Below are 23,545 nucleotides of genomic sequence, written 5' to 3'. Positions count from 1 at the left end.
TTTATGGAAAGCGATTTTTTTAAAAAAAGATAATGTGGGGAAATATTTATTATCTTTATTAATAAAAATCTATAGATTTTTCCGGATACAACATTAAGTTATCATATAAGTATCATATTTACTTCTGATATCATCTGTTTTATCACTACAAGATTTCTTAAAATGCATAAAACAATTGATTTTGTGAAATACATAAAACCAGTGCAACAACTGCGACAGTTTTCGTGCTAAATGTTTGCGTAAAAATTCAGTGTTAAAGTTTTCTACGATCAATAAGTCAATCCTCCATCACTAACCGGGATAATAATCACCATTTGACTGAAACAATATTAATCGGAACCGTCTATCAAGTAACAAGAAATGTATTTTATTATTTGTATCCTTCTTTATTATTGTTTAAAATTGATCAAAGTGGATAAAACGTTTATAAAAATTAAGAGAAACAAAACAAAAACATTGGTTTAAAAGATTTTCAAAAAAAAAAATCACATCTATTTAATTGCTGAATGTAAATAGAAAAACGTTACTTCAGCTCTGTAAATAGAAAAATTTGAACTCAGTGTGAAGATCTTAAGAAATCAAAGTCGAAGGATTCACGTTTGTAAACATTCTTGAAGATCACAATGAGAAAATCATGTAAAAAAGAAGTGAGCTTGTTGCTTTGCTACTCAAATTCAAAATACATTTACCGAATAACATGTTTTCATTATTTACAATCTCCGTCACGTTTGCGAGAGTTGATAATGAACAAAATGACAGTTTGAGTAACATTTTTATCGATTTGAAGAAAGTTTTAAATGCACACTATACGATAAGTAAAATTATAAAGTGTGCTATAAAGATCATCGCTGTTCTTTTTGTCAAGGTTGTATTAATAACATGGTCGTAAATTCATGAAATAACCACCTCAAATTTTTCATTAAATAAGCGTTGTAGAAAAAAGAATAATTATCAGTTCGCAAAGATACCACCTAGAATTAACTCCATAACGAATTATGTGGTTAGAAAACAAATATCTCAGAACATCCCACCTCCGTGAACCATCATCAATCCACACGGTAATAGCTTTCCTCCAGTTGAGTTTTCGTGGATACCGTTGCCATTCATCATAAAAAAACTACCGCAGAGATGAATAAAAAATAAAACTTCTACAAAGAGCTTTCGATTGAGTTGTTATTTCATTTCCATTCATCATGTACCTTACTTTTTTTTTTCTTCCTTTCAGACACAAAAGAAAAGTCCAAAATTTCTTGCCGTGCAAGAGTCACCACCAAGGCCGATGCGACATGGGGGGTGCATCTGGAATCACCTACGACGACGTCTTGATCAATCATCATCCAACTCGCCTGCCAAACCACCTCAACCCTAGTCTTAACCCGGACACTAACACCCTCACCCCCATAGAAGTAAGTCTAATCACATTTCGTATGGATGTGGCTTATTTTCTTCTGTCGGTGATGGTTAAATTGTTGTAGTAGCTACTTTAAAAACATTATCTGCTTTTTGAATCTATTACTAACTTAAATTTGAATTGTAAGTAATTTTAGCTGTTATCTTTAATGACTGCATTGGTTAACTGGTAGTGTCCGGGGTCATTCTAATAGCTTCACAGGTAGATACACCGGTAGAACACAATTTAAGCTGGTTGATTGATTAATTGAACCAAGTGACATTTTTGACCAATAATAAGCATTTTTCACATGAGCATTATTCTTCTGCGCAAGTAACCAGGATCAACCGAAAGCGTTCGATGAAGCATCGGTTGGTGAACAATTGGAGAATAACCGCTGACGTCATAAGCTGTCATGTAAGCAAACGACCAGTAGCGGTATGTGAACGAAACTATTAAGATATATCTCTTTCAGTATTCATGCACTATTATCCCCTTGATAAACAATGAAGTCACAAGCAGGCTGCAATGGCACTCAAATTTCATGCCATATTAAAGATATCAAAGTCTGCAATGGTACATTAAATAATGACATGGGGGTCTTAGACGCCATTTTATGTGAAGCAGTTAGTGTTTTGGTAAAGTTATCGTAAATGTAAGTGATTTTAATTTTATGTTAGGGGTAATTATATTCTGCGTTTTAATAAATGTTAAAGTTTCGCTTAAATATTTCTACGTTGTCTTTGCAGTATTTTTGGATTTTTTTTTTTTTTTATAGAAGGAAATTGTGTAAAAGAATTCAATGTGAAGTACGATTTCATAGTTTTAGTAAAATATTATTTTTACTTTTGGAAAAAAGGAAAATATTTCGATACATACACTTTATTCCCAAAATGAAAATTATTTAAGAAATTAAAGCTAAAACATTTTAACTAAAGTTAGAGAAATTACAGCAGTGTCATAAGTTGGCATTAGGAAAAAATTAAAAAATAAAAATATAATTTATTTCTCATTGTTGGAAAGTGTGTTGGAAAACTATAGAAAGGGTGAGGGGGGGGGGGGGATCTGAACCGTATATATATTAAATAATAGTTTGTCTTTCCTTGGCGGAAAAATAACTCGGCCACTATATGTTTTTTAGAAGAACACTTTTTTTAGAATTCATATTGCATTAAATTTTATTAAAGACTCCAGGAATAATTTATATTGCGCCTGAAATACTTTATTTTTCTAGCTTCTAAGAATGTACAGCTTTTGTCGGTCTCTCTCTCTCTTCCCCCCTCCCTATATATGTGTGCGTGTATATATATATATCTTTTAGAAACTTTTTACTCTATGTTCTTATTATTAATAAATCATAACGGCTGAGTATCCAATCGGTTAGAAAAATAACATATCGTTGCATTAGTAACGTAAAAAATACAATTTTGAATTTTTTTTAGTCAAAGTCATTTATATAAAATATACATTTTTAAAAGTACAGTTTAATTGTTAACTTTTAATTTAACTTTTAAAAGTACTGTTTTAAAAGTACTGTTACGTGTACTGCTAAAAAAATCAATTTTTATTTTTACTGAATGCATAAATTTAAAACGAATAAGTAAGAAATGAAAAATGCAATGCTTTAATGAAGGCGTATTGATTTTTGACCTAGATCGTTGGGCAATTTTCTTTTTTTGCAGAAAACAATTTTCAAACATTAAACTCCAGCATTTTGTGCGTTAGTAGGAAATCTTATATTTGTTATTTCTATTTCGTTTAGAAGATTTGCAGTGTTCAAGCACATGATTCGAGACAACGAAGTACTCTAGAAGACTTTGTCTCAGCAGTATAACTTTTACAATTTATTCTACTTTAAGTGGTTTTATCTAAATTGCTTACTGCGATTATTTAAAAAGTCATGATTTATCTCCTAATCCATTGCTCGGGAATTTATATTAAAGTTTATCTCATGCAATTGTGCAAATATTCTCAAATCTGTAGTGTTTGTCCGGGAATACAATTTTAAGAAGAAATAAAAGAAAATAAAATACCTAAATAAATTTATAAATAACTGTACAAAAACATTAAAAAAATACACCATATCTGAACCAGATTTTGTAAAATAATTATGCGCACTTCGCGTTAGTCATAAACAATTATAGTGATATTATAATTAAAGTTAATCATTTAAAAGGAAGAACTTAATCCAAAAGAAACGCGCAAATTTCAAAGTTTTAATTGTATTTTCAAGCTTGTCTGCTTTGCCTGTTATGTTTTAGTTAAGTTTATCGTCTGGAGTAGAATTTCAAGTAATACGAGTGGTGCTTTTCAAATGTTACACCTACGAATGGATTAGCCACATCTTATCATTAAACCTCTGTTACGACTGTTAGAAACATGCTAATGTACTTCGACAAGGAATGGGTCTCGGAATTAAGTAAGTACCGTACACTAATCAAATGTATTTCGTTACGAAGATAACTATACCCCATTAACAGATTCTATAAAGCTTCTAAAACTGCGAAATCAAAGTGAGAAATGTCCCGGGAAACCTTTTCTTTGAAGTTAATGCAACTGTGTTCTCTAATTGCTTGACAGGAATTTCGTTTTAATCATATTAGAATATTTGACGGTCTCATCGCTTCGAAGTGATTGCAAGAATTTGAATCTTTAGAGTAAATATGTTTCAATGTTTTATTTGTTCTGGAAAATTATGTTAAATGTATGTTTGAGTTAGCAAAGCTAAGTGAAATTTTGTGAGTAATCACTGAATGTATCTGTTAAAGTGAAATGTTGGTATTAGAATCTGAATTTTATGCAAAAACAACTCAATGAATATTTCCACACAATACATGTATCGCTTTTGGTCTAAAGTCAACGAATTGTGTTTAGCGTCTCTCACTATATCTTTTTCTTTGAATCTGAAACGTAAGCGTTCTTTTCATACCATAGCACAATATAAATTATGCTTGCAAAAAAATATATATATTTCTTACGCCAAACTTTTTAGGAGAGAACATTGAGTTTTCACTTTTGGAAAAAAAAAGTTTTAACCGCTAATTAAAACAATCTACATATACATTTTGGTATCAGTTTCCAATCTAAAGTAAACTATTTATTTGTTAACAGGTTATTTTAGCTAAGAACAAAGTTAAATCGCAACGAGAAACCCACGCGAATATCCGAAAGCTCTTCATATAAGTTTAAAGTGGTGACGTGAAACGAATTAGTTGCGTCATACGGGAACTTTTTGAAGATTTTATTTTCTAAGCAATAAACTCAACTGCTCAATTTGACTAAGAAGATTATTTTTTGTTTCCAAAACAGGGAGTTTAAAAGAAAATTTCCCTTAAAAGTTAAATAAAAGGAACAAAATAATATTTTTAAAAAATCACCATGGCATATTCTGATGGGTTGTACATTTTGTGACAAATTTCATGGCTGTCAAGAAATGAAAAGAAAATGTGAGCCAAGATGGGCGAAAAGATAAATCATTCAATAAAATCAGAATCAGTGATCGAAAACTTCCTCGAAAATGTATCAATAGAAAGCGAAGAATAAATTATTTAAAACAAACACTGCAAAAACACAAAGCCAAAACATAAACACGGCAAGAAAAAAAAAAAAAGAAAAAATGAATCTTTTCAATTTAAAGAAAAATTAAAAGCTTGCGATGAATTTTTGCCCCAAAACAGCAAATTTATGTGAAAATGATGCTTCAAAGTGGAATAAAAGATCGAAATCGAATTTTTAAAATACTCTTTTCTTGTGCACACCGTTGCGTTCCCCTTTACTTAAATTTAGAACCAAAAAATTAGAGCCAAGCTCTAATTTTGACGGATTAATATAATGATCTCAAATTATAAAATAATAATAAAAGTAGTAAAGGGAAAGGGGGGAAAATGTAGCAAACCCGTTAATTTGGTCGCTAAATTAAAAACATGCGAAGGTATTCATTTATTTATATTTCTCATTATTATTATTACTATTATTATTATTTTGTCTAAAAAAATGAATTGGAAAAACAAGAAAGTAAAAAAAAAATAATAATAATAACTTGGAGATGGAATTTTTAAAAAAAAAAAAATCGGATGTTAAAAAGATAAATAAATAAAAAATATGTTATCGTCATGAGAAATGACAATGACGAGAAGTGGATAAATATTTTTTACAAGCATTTGGCAATTTAGTAAATATAGAAATGAAATGTCATGCTACAAACCACGAGTAACTACTCTTTTCCTCCAATATAAACTCAAATACTTTCACCCTACTCATAGAACTTCACTGTATAAAAATCTGCAGCTGTTCCTCAGCCACCCTAATTTGCAAAACTAATTGACGTGAATAGACTACTCTTGTAAAACAATCGTGAAATCGGAAGTTACCAAAATTTCATAATTTAATGTGCGTCTTCAGAAACAAAATTAGCATTGTAAGAGCAATCTAAGGAAATTTCGTTTCCTTGCTGCTCATGATTTTCAAGGAAAGTGGAATTTTATTTTCTTGAATCCATTTTTATTTTACTCATCTTAATATGTAATTGTGGAGAAAAACTCGGGAAACATCTTTGGAAGAATACTGCAATTTAGCCACAAAATGAACTGAGATAGCTTCTATGCTAAACTAGTTCAATAATATCATCCGTGGTTTAGTACTGTGTCTTTCTTTACATTTCCAAAACTGAAGGAATGCCCTTGCTTTGGTTGTAGAGAAGCGAGTTTGAGAATGATGTTTTTGATCCAACAGATGTAAACTTTTCTGAGATTTAATCAAGAATATTTTTTATTGATGCCTAAATGGAAAATATGTGTCAGAAAAGAGACTTTTTAATAAGTGCTATTTGATAATTATGTCTGATATGAAAATAGCGAGCTCTCTAGACTCAATTTCAGGAAATTATTAAAAATGTTTGTATTTTTATGCTATAAAACTTTTCCTTTTCTGTTTCTCTCCTTCTTTCTTTCTTCTATTTTCGTTTCGTCTTTTTCTTTTTATGCATATATTTGATTATTTTTTGGGCTTGTCTACGAAAACCTTTCAACGCTTTATGATCTAATGATTGCAATAGGAATCAATGGATGTGCCAACAAGTATTGATGAAAATGGGGGGAGGGGGGGTTAGTTAAGGCAAATTACTTTAATTGTTATCTGTTTTTCTATGAATTTACTAAAATTAGTTACGTAACTATCAAAAATTGTTACCATTGTTAATTAGTTATAATTTTTTTTGGGCGTGGTTAGTCGATACTTGTTTGTGAAGATTAATGATCCTAAAAATGATACAAATGTAGGTGCTTCTTGAAGGTAAGGGAAGAAAAATGAAAATAGAATTTCAATTTAAAATAAAATAGTAGTACTCTAGTACTCAGTTGCTGCAGCAAACAATATAACGAGACCTAGAGACATATTTAGAATTTGTTTGAAAACTTAAAAATTTATTCGCGTTTTTGAACTTTAAAAATATAAACAAAGTAAGCTTTATACAAAATGTGAAAGAGAATAGTGAAGTAGACATTATGGTAATTGAAACTATACTTCAATCCGTTCCTTTGATGATGAATTAAAAGAAAATAAAATTAAAATCAACAGAAGAAAAAGTAATTTGATATTTTGGTAGTTGGAAGTAGTCTTTTAGAAATTCGAAGCATTGATAAGAACTTTCAATTAAGAAAGAGAGATCGCACCATACATAATTTATCACATAGCATTAACAGTTTTCTTTCTCGTTTCAACTTCTTTATTTTATCTATGCAACAGTTTTATTCATTTTAAGAACATTATCTGTAGTTTCATTGTTTTAGTATGCCAGAATAAACATAAATTGCACTTTTGGTGAATAAGCATTCGAAATAAATATTATAACGCTTAGCATTGCAAATTAACTTTTTCTTATATTACGTTTCTGAGAATTCTTCGATTGCCATTGAAATAACTTTTTTTTGTTTTAATTCCTTGATTCTTGAATAGGTAATAATCCACACAAAATACTTGCTTGGAGTTAAAAAAAAATTTATTTTAGGCCTTTTTTCGGCTTCATGAATTTTGTAAAACTAAGTCTATTACATTTCGATAAACTATTGTGTCGAATTGTTACTCTATAGGAATGAACATTTCTATTTTATCTCGATCTATATCTTCTATTAGCTTCCTTCTATTTTCAGTTAATCAATTTTTTAAAAAAGATTCATTCTTTTTGTATTTGGAACTACACCACAAAACTGTGTTGAATGGAGTAAAATAAGTTTTCCCTCTCAAAGTGTAGTTAACTACAATATCTAAGATTAATAAAGTTAAAACAATCGCTTTACGTAACTTTAAATGGACTATATTTTGATTTAACAAACAAAATGCAACAGTTTTTGAGTACTTTTATTTTAAAAACTTTCCAAATATATCTTGTTGAATTTATTTCTTAAAAAGAAAATCCTGGATATAAATTACAAGAAAATATCATCTGTTAATAAATACATTCGTCCGTTTACAAGATTTCATATTTTTCCGGAAAAAAGCTTGTTCTATGCAATCATGACAAAGTAAGAAAAGAAACTACTATGATAACAAAATTTAATAATACCAAAAGGAGGATAAAGAACACTGGAAATATATGGAATCATTTTTCACAAAGATTAATCATCTCCAGAAAATCACACACACATACCTGACTACAACCTTAAAAAGAAAGAAGTTTGCCATGGAATCCTGAAGTATTTCAGAAGAAAGCTCTGGAAAAAAAATATAGTAAGGTAGACGTAAAAACAGAGAGGAAAAATAAAGATAACTAAACGGAATTCTTTTATAGACCATTTGACAAAAAAATCCATTGAAGGGTTTTTTGAGCTATGGGACCCTGCCAAAAATACGATTTTCAGCTGAAGACAAATATTTTTCCATTTGAACAGCCCATTACCTTGAGCAGACGATTCATACTTTCGAGGGTAAACCTTTCTGTCCAGAACACTGGAGAGTTTTTTTTTTTCTTTTGCAGTCAAAATAGGATTCGAAACTTCGATAAGAGCAATGAGATCAACGAAATTTAATTTTGTTTTAGCATGCAATGCATGATAACGGTTTATAATATGTTTGGTTCCAATATCGTAAGCGTAACAAGGTGTTTTGTTGAAAATAGTAGCTTATTATTTTTTAAAGAAAACAACTGTTCATAGTAATTATTCAGTTCACTTCAGAAAAAAATAACATACGATGGGTAAAATTAAAAATATACTATAAATATTTTTATCTTCTGTTACAAGAACAGCAGGCACTTCTTTTACAAATGAAGGGCTCGGGGTAAGAATGTGAAATGCCACATGATATGAATTTTCCTAGAGACCAGTTTCCATCTTATAAAAAATATTTGTAGAATTTTTCAAAGGTATTATATATTCTATATTTCTGTAATAATAAAACCATATATATTTTTCTCCAAATGACATACTCCATTGTCATATTTATTTTAATTTTAGTTATGATAAACAAAAATTTTGATCGAAAAGCCACCCCTTGTGGCTTGTCACATTTCTGCCCCGAAGACTTCAATTCTAATGCCGTTTACACAATGGTTCATAGCCAATGAATGATAAGCATATCCCTTGGGGCACGCAAAAATACGTAATGTACGTGGTTAACTACAAAAATTTGCAAAAGTATAACGGTAATTCTTGAATTCAACCGTGCCAATATTTAAGTAACTAGAAAATCGCCTGTCAAGTTATGGCCGGTGAAAATTGCTTCTCCATTTGAACGACGCAATTACCTATTCGGTGATATTTTGATGGTTGAAATTTTAATCTTAACTCTAATGATTTTACAGTAAACTCCAGTAGATGGCGTTCATTGTTTACCCATTTTTCGTCCCTTCATTCTCTCAAAATCAGTCATACCAATAAAACAGTTAAAATAACGGATCCAATTCAGCCTTGTTAAAGTAAAGCATTTCCCTGCATGTCAAACATTGTCAAAAAATATTGTTTAATTATAAATGTATTTTTTTTTTTAATTTCTGGTGCTTCAACATTGAAATGATGACGCTACGCATGCTATGGCGCGAGTTTCATTGTTGGTATCGTCAGAGCGTTACTTGATCAGTGGTTTGGCTTTTACATATATGAGGATATCTAATAATATTAATTCTAAAAAGGTGTTGCAATAGTTTGTTGTTTTAATTCTGGAATGATATTTAAAAAGAGCAAAGAACAAGCTAACATTGCTTTGAAGTACGATTTGAGGTTTAAAACTACCTACTAATGGGGAAAAAAGTGTTTTCGAGTTTAATTTTCCTGAAGAGCAGGTATAGAGATAATCTTAGTTTTGTGATTTTGAGAAGGAGTTAAGGTTGTAATTTGAAAGATTTGAAGCCAAACGGTTATGAAATTTTTTAAAATCCATCGTTCTTTCTATTTTCTGAAACTTTTGTGCAATAAAATGTTTGGGATAAAATTTCCATGAAAACGTTTTCTTTAAATTTTAATTATCTATTTGTATTTAAACTGTCACAGTTTATACATTAAACTTTAACTAATTTAGCAAATTTTAATATAACCGAAGCATTGGGGGTATGCAAAACTAATGCTACAAAACAAAGAGTACATGGTTTGACAAAGTTCAATAACTATTTTGTTCATTTGTAATACTTCAATGTCTTCTAGTTTCTAAAATGAAAATGAATTAAACGATAAGAATAAGTAAAAGGAATTAGTAGTTCAAGAACTACTGAATGTACCTTACCCTATCCATCCTAATGCAAAAACAGAAAAAGGGGGGGGGGGACTCATTCGTTTTTTAACGAAATGTATGTTCACCACGTCACTCTACTGCTGCAATGTTGCCCTTAATATAAACACAAAAATCAAGTGATCGAAAAACATATTAATCTAATTTCTAATCGGTATTTTGTCTGGTTAATATGCTTATGATAATTTTGACCTTCCGGAGCATCACAAGTGCGTTTTTATGCTACTAATCATATTATTCTAATCAATTAATTAGTTGCAGTGTTATTTTTATTATGATACAAACATTATTTTTTGCGTTAAGTATAATTAGCAATGATTCTGCGTATTCTTAAAGGAACAGTATATTTTTTTTAGTAAATTATATCTGTTATTTTGTTTTTCGAAATTTACCTTTCAAGAACTCTGCTTAGTTTGTATTCAATAAATTAGGAAAAGTATTTTATTTGAGCTATGAATAAGCCTTTAAAGTTTTTTTAATTACGTGTATTTATGTTTTTTGATGTCATGAACATATTAATTTGGATCTTTATTTTCCCCTAAATGTTTTGGAGGGGCGTCTATCCTTCAAGAGCAGAAATAAAACATTTGAAGACATAATTTTTTAAATGATGACTGACTCTGAACTTAGATTAAATGCAGTGTATGCATGCTCCTATTTTTTCAATAAAGAGTTTCATTCGTTAAGTTGAAATTTCTGAATCCAAAATACTTTAAGTTAGAGGCACCCTTGAGTAAAGTAAGAAAAACAACGTTAAAACTAAATACTTGCGTACATTACTACTACTATTACTACGTACATTACTACTACTAAGTATTAAATACTTACGTAATTACTACTCCTGCAGTAAAATAGTAGTAAAAAATAAGTAATAAAAATAAAATTACTAGCTGAAACAGTTTTACTTTTTCTTAATCTTTTTTTAAAGAGTAGTCAATGATTTCGAAACAACATTTAATACGTAGTGACATTCCAAGGCAAGAATCTCATCCAAAAAGTAATCCTACCAAATGATGAAACCTTTCATAAATAAGATGCATAAAAACACCCTTATTCCGGTAACTCCAAAGACAGGTTACAGTTCAGTCAAAAGTATAACGTCATACTCTTTTGTTATCCTCGTTTTCATTTCCATCAAGGGACTGCTGTGTGTCATTTACAACACATGATCCTCTTCAATTAGCAAATCTCTGACAATCACGGCTTCCGACACAGAGGGCTGTTTTGTCACAGAAAAGTTAGTAAAAAGTGAGTGCTGCTGAGCGATTCACTTGACAAGACATTCTTCTTGCTTGATGGATAACCAGAGAGCACAATTTTTGGGCCGGCTCCAAAAGCTCTGAGCGATCCTAGCCTTACCTATGTTACGTATCGATTTTTGTGTGACTTTACTGTTTCAAGCGGTTAGGTCAATAGACGAAAGAATGATATTGGAGAGACGAAGGGTCTCGCTTTTGTGATCTGTGTGGTTTTTGCTAATTTTTCCTGCAAAAATGATCAATGCGTTTTGTAACTAATAGTAGAAGAGGAACGTCAGTTTAAGTTGAACAACATTTTTCCAGTTCAAAATTTGTTATAGTGGTTACTAAATAGGCAGCGGCAGGAAAAGATTGTTAAGTCTTAAATGCCTGGAAAAAATAGACACCATGATTGAGTCTTTTCAAAGTTTTTCGCTTTGACATGGGCGTGACATGGTTGTTCCACGCAACGAATTTTAAATAATAAAGAAATCATATCAACAAAATCTTAAGCAGAGGAACCCATACCTTGAAATATTCTAAAGATATATTTTATCGAAAATATTAAATAATAAAAAAGTATTTAAAAGGGTAATCAATGCGTGTATAGTATTATTTTACATTAAATTTTGTATTAAAATGAAAGTGAAAATAGGCTAGGTGAAAAACTATTTTCGCAATGGATTTTTTTCCCGTTTTCCTGAAAGACTAGTTGCCAAGGTATGTTTTTAGTCTCCCGGAACCTTGTAAATAGGGAGGCTTTTAAAAGCAAAACAACTTGTAGATATGATTCAACGCCGTGAAAAGAAACAGAAAAAAAAAAGGTTTTCCCTTGAAAAACGATTTATTATATGGCTCAAACTTTGCACCAGTTTTTGATGATTGGCTCTGATGAAAAGTTCTTATCCAAAGCTCATAACTTCATGCATTATAAAGTAATTTCCGTGTAACCCTGAAAAAAAAAGAAGAAAAAAAAACTTTTCCTGAAAGTTGATTGCTTTTCTAAATTTCGTTTGTTCATTCATTTAGTAAGCTCAATCTTATAACCACGAGTAAGTACGAAGCAATAAGAGTACATACTAATTGTAGTAAAATTATGATTAATTTCCCTAGCTATTTTCAAAGAGAGGAGTTATTGAAAATTGTCATTAACAGTTTAAATTATAACTTTATATCGGTTGTCGTTGTATAAAAACAAATTTCGTAGGGCACGTAAATTTTCTTGTGATTAAAAATGCTCTTAAAACCGCAAGCTCATTTTTTGTTTCTTTCAAAAACTAGGATGCAAATAATTTTACTTAAAAAGTTGTAATTCTTTCGTTTAGCTTTTTTTTTTTTTTTTTTTTATAAATTTTGTTTATTGCACAGGCATCGTTTGAGTCATTCCCCCCCCCCTTCCTTTCCATTTTTGCTTGATTATGGGTATTTTATTAAAAATGTTTTAAAGCTCTTGATTTAGCTTCAATTTTCTTTCTGTATTCTATTCAATGCACAAAACTCATCAAATAATTTTCCCCATAAACCAATGAGAAAAATGTTATTTTGCATTGCTAAACGGCATACGTGACGTAAGAATAACAATCAATAAATTTTATTCCTGGATATTTCTTCCCTTTTTTTACCTACTTTTTTTCTTGCATTGATGATACTTTACTTGTATTTTTTTTTCCACCGTGGCATTTTAGAGACACTCGATTTTCATTTTAAAAATAAATACGCCGTAATTGCCTAACTGTTTGAGGAACAGAAAGGAAAAATATTCTGCTGTCAAATAGTGAAAGAGAATTAATAGCATCTATTCAAAACACTTTCAACTAAGCAGATATTTCTTCACTACTCAACTGACTAAATTTAACTGAACGTAATATGTTTAAGAATCATGTTTGGTATTTTTGTATTTAAATTCAAAGCAAAATAAATTCAATACCTGTTGAAAAATTCACACACACACACACACATATATATATATATATATATATATATATATATATATATATATATATATATATATATATATATATATATATATATATATATATATATATATATATAATTTAAAAAGGGGGGGGGGGCAAAAATATTTTTATTTCTTATTTGTTACTATTTGGTTTTATCACAGTACGATTTTTAGTTGTGTTTCGGATATATGGTTGTCCGCGCAACTAATTTGCTCTATTATGGCTTTAAACTTTTGATATGCCTCAAATATTTGCGCTCTTTCTTCAACATTTTTTAGTGTTAAGTCTAGACGCAATGTTGGCGAAACGAACTGACTAAAATTTCTGATCTGATTACCTTCTAGAAAATTTTCTTAAAAATGCATAAAAACTGCAATGAAAATGATGAAAAATGTTGTTTTTGACTGTAATGTAAAGTTACCCAATAACGTTTTCAAAACACATACACGCGCGCAGGAACCACTTTCCGGATATGAGGTGTTGTAAATACTCGAAGACCGGTTACATTTGTCTCTGAAAGGGCAAATTTGCTTTCTTAAAAAGATAATCTTTAACTTTCCCGAAACGTGAACTACACAATCTTTTAGCGTCATTAATAGGAATTAGAATTTTCAGTTGCAAAGATTTTGACATCCATATCTCAAGTGTGTCTGATTTTTTAGAATTTATTCTAAGCCGAACCTTTTGAGTTCATGATTGCATACGTCGGAACGACTATCCAAAAATGAGGAAAGTGTCAATGATCTCCATAAATAGTTAGTTACATTAAAATGTAACTTAATTTAGTTTCAATTTAAAACAATTACTACGCTTTAAAGCGTTTCTTAGTTTAGTAAGATAAAAGAAACAATGCTTGGAATGCACAAGATATTGCAGAAAAAAAAGACGCAGTATTTTTATTCCGAACATTCACAGTGGGTTTTCACTAAAGACTAAAATAGTCAAATATTGATGTTTTCTTTCTTTCGAAAAGTCCTGATTATCTATTCCCCAAACACATATCTTGGAAAAGTGCTTTAAAAAATGAGTTTTAGCTCTTGGCAAAGGAAAAAAAAAAGAAAGGTTATGGAACGAAAAGCTCAAAATTGTTGTCAGGCGAACAAAACATAATTATTGTGAACTATGTTTGTGTCTAAATGAGATAACCACAAAAAAGTTTTTATTGCTATTTTGTTCAAAGAAGATATTCAAATTTTCATTCAGAACACTTAGTTATTTTATTTAAATTGGCAGAATATAGAGCGTAAGACAATTAGAGTAGAAATATATATGTATAAAGCAACCTGTTTTCCTTTCAAGATATATTTTACTGCTATTTAAGATTTGTGTTGTATTTATAGTTTTAGTTCTTTACAACTTTGTTCTAATGCATATTTTTTATTTTCTAGTTACTTGATGTCAAGTACGGAAACTATGTCCAGTCACAGACAGATTCCTTAAATAGAGCTAACTTCGCCCTTCAAAACGCTGCCAGTAACAACTGTACCAACAACACTCAGCCATCTGCACCAGTTGAGCGTCCTCGTCAGCACCACCAACAGCACCATCACCGAAGGCACCAAGGCAAAGGAGGAAAGAAAGACCAACGCCAGTTTCATCCGATCTATGAAGAAGTCAGTGGCGTTTCAGATGGTGACATGAAAGGCGGTAGAAGTTATGATTCAGACATAGAGGACAGTGAAGCGGAAGGAAGAACAGTAGTCAGTGAGGATGAATTCGCAGAAGACGAGCTTAGCGTTGCAGGGGAGTTTCCTTTGAATCCCGATATGGACCAGAGTCAACCTTGTTCAGCTACCAGCAGCTTGCAGGGTTCAACTGGTGGGGATCTCTATCCTGACGTTGTAACTGGGTCTAGTGAGAGGTTTTGTAGTGACGGTAGTCCAGCAGAAACCAGATTAGGCAATAAAACAAATTTTAGAGGAATGGACATAAGCCAAAATAATAAGTTGACTCATTCTCTAGAACGAAACAAAGATGGACATCCCAGCAACAGCTTTCAAGCGAAGCAGAACTATTATTTAAATAAAAGTATGCTGGGACCAGACTTTACGTATCCAGAAGGTGTAACGGCAGATGGAAGTTCCTGTGTTTCTCCTTCAGGAGATATGAGTCAGATAACTGATATGAATCAGTATCCCGTATCTAGAGTCATGGGAGCTTCCCTAAATTTTATTCCAATTCTTCTGCAACAACAGCAGCAGCAACAGAGGCCTGGATCTTCGTCACGCTCAGCATCAAGTTCCCCTCCACCTCCGCCCTACCCTAATAATAGTAGAACTATTCAAGGATCTAGCCAAGGAGGCATATCAGCTGTTTACAATCCACAAATTGTATCTCCAAGTGGTCAGTCGTTGGTAGGGCGAATCCCGGATGCTCTTCTCCGAGAACTGACATTTAAATTACCACATCCTATGGCAGAAGGGGGAGCCAGTACCCTGCCTGGTGTGGCAGCTATGAGTTCTAGATCACTCCCTGTGCCACCATCTTGCAGGTCAGGTGGGGGAGGTGTACTTTTTACTTTGGAAAGCCCTGCGTACCCCACCCATACGCAACCGACCCTTCCATCCATATCGCGAACACGTTCTGGATCCGCCACCGAATTTACGTCCGGAAGTAGATTGGGTGGAAGTAATATGGGATACTCCCACCAATATCCTCACCATGCACTTGGAGGAGGGAGACCACCTACTCCACCACCACCTGAAAACATTTATGCTTCCATTGATGACGTGGGACCGTTCACCATTGATGGAAGCCGGCACAGAAACAGTCCATACATACAAGGTGGACGCAAAAGCTCTGCCACAGATTTAAGGAATACGTTTGGACGCTCTTCAAACGGAAGGGTTTCAGCTAAATCTTCGGCAGATAAGTTCCAGGCAAGTAATGCACCCCGTCCGAACGATGAAGGGGGCGGTGCGTATGGTGATATTAGGCCTATATATGATTCAAGGACCGCTTGTTCGTGAGAATTCGCCTATGACTTTTGCCAGTGAAAAATGTCCATTGGCAACAACGGTCTCCCAGTAGTTTTTGTTAGAAAGTTTGGTTTCACGGCAGTATTTAAACCATCATTTTGGAGATGAAGTACGATACATAGTAGAATATGCATATCCTTTTCATAATTCCTTGAATTATGACTAACTTCACTTGGCAAACTAGTTATTGCCATCTTTGGCTATTTGGAATACAGTTACTACTTAACTATATTCCTTGAAGTACTTACAATTGAATTTGGAATTATATGCTCATTATTTTATCAATAGTCCATCAATTATATGTGGTACTTTAGCAATTGTCTGACATTGCTTAGGATCACTTGCTGTTATAATTAGTGTTATGACAATTTTAGATGAATTACTTAGAGTGTACAATAATATATATCGATATATGAAGTTATTGTTTACTCGATTTGAACTTTAGTCGATGGTTGTTTTATACGACCCGGAATTCTAAGATGTGATTCGGCCTTTTGTGTGAGCTGTGAACCGTGTAAATTTAGATTATTGTTGAAAATTTATGAATCTTTGGTGTTAATGTTCGATATTAAATCTAGTCGTGCATACGTATTTTGCGCATTGTATATCTTGTTCTCTAAGAAGCGAGTTACTGAGAATGATATGATTTGAACTTAGCTGCAAACAAAATTAGTAGCTATTGTGTAATTTAATTAGACATTTCGTTTTTTTAGAAATCAATGAAAGATCACAATACTTTGTGAATTACACAAATATAATGATTTTAAGTTAGTATTTAAAGTTCGTTATGATTCTGTAAGTACAAAAATATACATGATTATTCATTTGGTGTCGAGAGAGCTTTTCCTGTTGAAATACAAAAGTTCAGCACTGACATTAGCTAAATTAGTGTAATAGTTAGCCGAATTAATATAAAAATGAATTTTTAAATAAGTATTCAAGCGATTCATTCAATTTTGACAGTTTAATAAAATGCTTTTGCAAAAAATTAAAATAATTTTAAAATAAATAAAATACCCGTACGCACAAGTAACTTAAGCAACATATAACAGGCTTCGAGAACAGTTTCGACGTTTGGATGGTAAATTCATTGCCTATACGTTTCGTGTCAATTACGTTACAAGTTTTAACGCATACATTTTTTCCCTGACTTTGCCTAACTTTAAAATAGTACTGAGTAGTGTTTGTTAGTATACCAAATGTTTTTGACCGAAATCAAGGTCAGCCATCACTCCCGACTATGCAAAAAAAACTTGTACAGCATGTTTGATGTTCGTAATTTATAATTCATTATTTGACATACTTTTGCTTTTAATATAAGCTGAAGAAAAACTTAACTTCTGATCTTTAATTTTTCTGCTCTATGCAGCAAAAATAATTCCTTTAAAAATATTAAACACCACAATCTAGTTTCCATGAGGTACGATATTTCCGAGAATTTAGTAATTCCATAAATATCAGATTCAGAAACTTTAAGAACCTCTTAATTCTTTAAATATGTTTGTTTGCGCAGTAAATTTGGTATATTTAACATACAACTCAAAACCAATAGTATCAAGTTCAATAACTTCTATGGAATGAACTCCTTTGATTTCTTCATTCAAAATGTCAACTAGTACAAATCCGTTTTTCAAAAATTACATTTCATTTAAATTTTCATTAGCAAAAACATTGCACCATTTCATAACTATTGTTATCTTTAGCGTAACCATAGTACATCAGATTGTCTTGAAAGATTTTAAAAAAAAACTTTTAGCTGTCATTTCTCTAGATAAATATTCATGAAAAGTGAATTTTTTAAAATTTATCAAGATCAAGGTAAAATAAAAATTTCTAAGCTCTCGTTTTTAATGATAAATTATTTCTTATCAGAATCTTGCACTAAAACTGTTAGAAACTGTCTTAGTGTTCATAGGTACACTATAAAACTGTTCAAAATGCTCTCTGCTTAAAAGTAACTTCTGCTGCTACGTTAAAAGTTAATAGTACATAAAACACAAAATGCAAAACTTTACATCATCAAAAAACAACTCGGATAAGAATTGAATAAATATTTTTATAATGTTTGACTGACTGCTAGATCGTAGTGCTAAGCTTGACCATTGAGTGACAACATTGCCTATAAATTAAGGTGTTCGAAAATAACACATATCAGAGGAACAACAGTCTCTTTCAAATGTTTCAACATAACTGCGGAAGTTTTTATATGTTTTTGAAACTCATAAAAAGATTCTGTTTTGGTTATAGCTCCGTCTTATGTGCGATTTATTGCCTATTTGTCTCCGTTATTTTCCGTTTTTAAATAATGCATGTTTTCATGTTGTCTCATAGAGACTGAAACAAATAAATAAGTAATGTTCGTCTGCATAAAAAAAAAATCGTTTGATCGAAGGCAAGATCAACCATCACTTCCGACTATGCAAAAGAAAATACTTTGTATAACGTTCTTGATGTTCGTACTTTGTTTCTAGTGTAAGCAGATAAGGAACTTAACTTCTGATCGAAATCAAGGTCAACCATCACTTCCGACTATGCAAAATAAAATACTTGTGTGACATGTTTGATGTTCGTATTTTATGTTCAAGCTGATACGGAACTAAAGTTGAAGTTCTTCACAGCAACGCTGTTTCACACAAATATCTTTTTCTAATTACAATAGTAAGAATTCCATTCAATCTGTTTCGTTAATTGAGAAATTTGCTGTTGTAAATGAAACAGCCCTTGTACATGCAGAATAAGAAAAATTCAATACGAAAGTTGATTTTGTTACCAAGTTATTCGATATTTTAGTATTTAATGAGAGTTTCCGTCTTAGCCATAGTTAGTGTAGATATAATTAACTTGTCTGAAATTTAAGGTTAACCATAATTTCTAACTATGCAAAAGAAATTACCTGTATGGTGTGTTTGATATTCGCAGTTTGGAATTCATTCCTTTTGATTTTAACATAAGGTAGAAAATTAATTAGTTTTCATAATTAATTTTTCATTTTAATTGTTTTACTGCGTAATACAAAAAATATATTCTGATTAAAATGTTCTTTGCAAAAAAAAAAAAAAAAAACTTTGGGGCGAAAAATATCCCTAGTACATGTGAGTAACAAAGTAAACATTCCCCAGGAGACGTTTGTACCTTTGATCATTTTAACACTTTTAAGTTGTAGGCATTGTTTTCAATTGTTTTAAAACCTAAATTTGTAAACTTTAAAGTTTTCAGCAACAAACTATTTGCTTTATATGAAGTGAAAACAACGCTTGTTATGTTATTGCATGAAGAAGATCAGTATGAAAATTGTACAGAAGTATTTGGTATTTACAAGGCTTTCTTTGTATACCTGTGAATGCATATCATGTGGGTGAAATTTTAAGAAACGTTATGGAAAATTGTAACAATTCAGTAAATAACCCAATAAATATTTCCAGAAATCTAGCTTAAATAGCTTATGATTAAAAAATAAAAAAGTATATATTTCAGTTTCAACTTGACACGTTTATTTTAAATTATAGCTTAAGATCTTGACTATTTATGTATTTAATGAATAGATCTTGCTTTGGCCATAAAAATGTCGGATATGCAATTCGCTGCTCACATTTTATATCCATTAGCTTCAATATCGAAATATATACATGTTTTTATATTGCCGCGTAAAATAAAAGTAAATAAGTAGTGTTCATTAGTATAATAAACTCTTTGATCGAAATCAAGGTCAACCATCACTTCCCACTATGCAAAAGAAAATACATGAGTGGCATACTTGATGTTCGTATTTGTTTTTAGGCTAAGCTGATACGGAACGTCACTTTAAATTTTAATTCTTACACTGTATAGTCCATAAAAATGTTTCTAATTACGATTTTGAAGAAGTCATTCAGTTTTGCAATTGAGCAAAAACACCTTTGATCGAAATCAAGGTCAACCATCACTTCTCACTATGCAAAAATAAATATTTGTATGGCATGCTTGATGTTTATTTGTTTTTAGATTAAGCTGATGTGGAACTTCACTTCAAAATTTTAATTTTACACTGTATAGTACAAAAATCCTTTTCTATTTACGATTTTGAAGAACTTTCAGTTTTGCAATTAAAGAAAAAAATCTTTTGATCGAAATCAAGGTCAACCATCACTTCCGACTATGCAAAAGAAATTAAATATATGGCGTGGCTGATGTTCGTATTATTTTTTAACATAAGCTGACACAGAACCTTAGTTCAAAATTTTCATAGAAACACTATATAGTCAAATTCTTTTCTACTTACGATTTAAAATAAATCAGTTTTGCAATTGAGCCCTTTGACTGAAGTCAAATTCAACCATCACTTCCGACTAATAAAAAAAAAAAAAAAAAGAGGGAGGGGGGGCTGCTTGATGTTCGTATTAGTTTTGAACATAAACAGACATAAAAACTAAGTTCAAAACTTTAATTGTTGCACTGTATGATCCGAATAATCTTTTCTATCAACGATACTGAAGAACTTTATTCAGTTTTACAATGACGCAAAAACCCTTTTGATCAAAATCAAGGTCAACCATCACTTCCGACTATGCAAAATTACATGTATGGCGTAAATAACGTTCACGTGTTTTTCTTTTTTAAACATTGTATGTTGCTCAAATTCTTTCCTTTTTAAAACATAAGCTATGGCAGTTGAGGGGAAAAAATGTTTTGATTCAAATAAAGGTCAACCATCACTTCCGACTATGCAAAAAATTACATAAAATGCGTGTTTGATGTTTGTTGTTTATTTTTTGGCATCATGATTTTGTTTTTAATGGAGCTTGATACGAAACTTAAATTGTTAAACAGTATTATACAAAAGATACTTTGTGGATTAAATATTAAAACAAGACATCCAGTTTAGGCAATGAGGATTTGCTTTTTTGAACGAAAAAAAAAACAGCACTTGTGCGTACGGGTAATCTAAGCAACATTTTCTCTGAAAATAAAATTGTAACCACATGTAATCACGTATGTTTTTGTACTATTGAAAATTTTCCGTTTTCACCATAACTACGTCGATTAGGGAATTTTCTGAATCTATCTTTTCGTGTCTATTAATTTCAGTATATATGTAATTTATGTTTTTATATTTTTGCATAAGCTGAAACAATTGAAGTAGCAGACATTTTCGGTGAAATAAACGCATTTAACTGAAATCAAGGTTAATTATTACTTCTATGTGCAAAAGAAATTATTTCTATTGTATGGAGTGTTTAGTGTTCTTAATCTATTTATTCTAAAGTGAGTAATAATGTGAGTACCTTTGAAACAGATGCTGAAAGTTTAAAGGATTATTTGCAACCGAACCAAGTTTGTTATTTTGCTCATTAATGGAACATCTCCAAAAATGTGGTTTGATTACTGCCTTGAATTATATCACTAAGCCAAAGGAGTGCTTGCTGGGGAGCTAAATGACTTATGATGTTTGTAAAATATAGTAAATTGAGTGAATAAGAAGTTTTCAGACTACAAAGAACTGTGTTCTTTGTTTCCCAATCTATAGACGATTTTTTCTACATTTGTACATATACGTTCGAAAAGATTTTGTTATGAACTTTGGTTTTATGTGAATAATATGACTTATTTCAGTCAAGGAAAGCTATTTATAACCGTAAAAGGCGACTTTTAAATTAGTCCAAAACATTAAGTGTCGTATAAATGGTTTATTGTAGCTTTAAAACTAAGCAGTCATGTAATGAATTTATTAAAAATGTTTAACCTGGATTAAAAATTAAGAATAATCTTGATATGAGTTTAAAAAAAAAATTACATTATTATTTTTATATGATAGACAGTTTTTTCATTAAATCTTAATCATGCAAAAATAAAAATTGATGGAGAGAAAAATAAATCTTTGAAAATTTCTTTGAAAAAGCTATCTGGAATACATGCCTGCATTTTTTAAATTGACATTCACACATAAAGAAAAAAAATTAAATTTTAACGTAAAGTAATTCATTCTCTTAAGTTTGTATTTTTTTTTCCAATTTGCAAAATTTTTAAAAGAATGGATTTTTAAAAATATGGTAAGTAATTATCTGATCATGTCATTTATATAAATGAATAATGAATTCCATTTATGTGTCTTGTAGTCACAAATTAGACCCGTGTTTTTTAGTGATCAAATAATCAAAAAGCAAAAACTTGTTTATACATTTAGCACACATGACATTTTTATTTAAAACTATTTTTAATTTGTATTTACGTATGATTTTTTTTTTTTTTTTTTTGAAATACATTCAGTTTATTCTTGAAATTGGCTAAATGACAGTTCGTTTAGTAGCAATATTTTGTTAAATTTGGAAAAAAAAACACACACACACACACAGGCATGTTACGTCAGTGTACATTTTCAACTAAAAAAACAACTTTCTGATCCGTCAGTCTCCATATTTTGACATTGTTATATGCATTTTATTTTTGCTTAATCAATAGCATTTTTGTTAGAAATTATAATCTTTGTATGTGGTTTGCATATTTACAAAGAAAAGAGCTAATGGTAAGAACAATGGGTAATATTGCTAAACAGTGATGCTCATCGTACTCAAGACTCATTATTGTGATCATTAATGTTATTAATTTATTATCTGTAATGCTTCACAGGTGTTAAATATAGTTGTCGTTTGTTTATCAAACATGCTGTAAAGAAATTTTCATACTGTATATTACATCATGAAGAGGATTCTCTTCGCATGCAATAAAGAGGTTTTGTGTAGAAAAATTAAGATGTGATGTTTGCTTTTTTTTTTTTTTTTTTGTATTTTTGAAATCTAGTTTTAATTTATCATGCCAGATAAACAGGTGTGAGTGAGAAGTTTATTCAATACTTGCAGCTTTTGTGTGATACTTGCAGTGTAATTGAGAGTATGTTTTAATGTGGATAAATAGTTTCTAGTTGGGATCAAAGTTTCACAAACTGCTCAGAATCTTTATTTTACTTATAATCACAAAAAAAAAACTTATTTCAGAATGATTTTGACGAAGTAATCATGCATTTCAAGAAAGCTACGTAACTGTTTCGTAATGGAGAAAAAATCATTTTATTTTTCCTTTAAACTAAAATTAATATGTGAAATGTCAAGAATTCAACACGTAGGATGAAAATAAGTACTACAATGGAAGGAAGAAGTACTACAATGTAGTGAATAAGTTTAAGTAAAAAACATAACAATTAGATCTTGGTTAAAATGATCATCAGGTTACTAAAAGTCAATAGAAAATTTGATACTTAAATTGCATAATTGTCTAAGGAGTACACATTATATA

General features: G+C 30.7%; 1 protein-coding gene across 1 annotated transcript; it reads left to right on the top strand.

The window, feature by feature from the left end:
• The first annotated feature begins 1,193 nt into the window (after positions 1 to 1,193).
• Positions 1,194 to 16,270, top strand: LOC129232523 (uncharacterized). The gene is made up of 2 exons (XM_054866692.1): positions 1,194 to 1,406; positions 14,690 to 16,270. The coding sequence occupies exons 1-2, from the start codon at positions 1,194 to 1,196 to the stop codon at positions 16,268 to 16,270; spliced, it is 1,794 nt and encodes a 597-aa protein (XP_054722667.1).
• Positions 16,271 to 23,545: the final 7,275 nt, after the last annotated feature.

The sequence above is a fragment of the Uloborus diversus genome, chromosome 1 (assembly GCF_026930045.1).
Source record: "Uloborus diversus isolate 005 chromosome 1, Udiv.v.3.1, whole genome shotgun sequence".
In the NCBI taxonomy this organism is placed as follows: domain Eukaryota; kingdom Metazoa; phylum Arthropoda; class Arachnida; order Araneae; family Uloboridae; genus Uloborus; species Uloborus diversus.
This window is presented reverse-complemented; position numbering and strand designations above follow the sequence as displayed.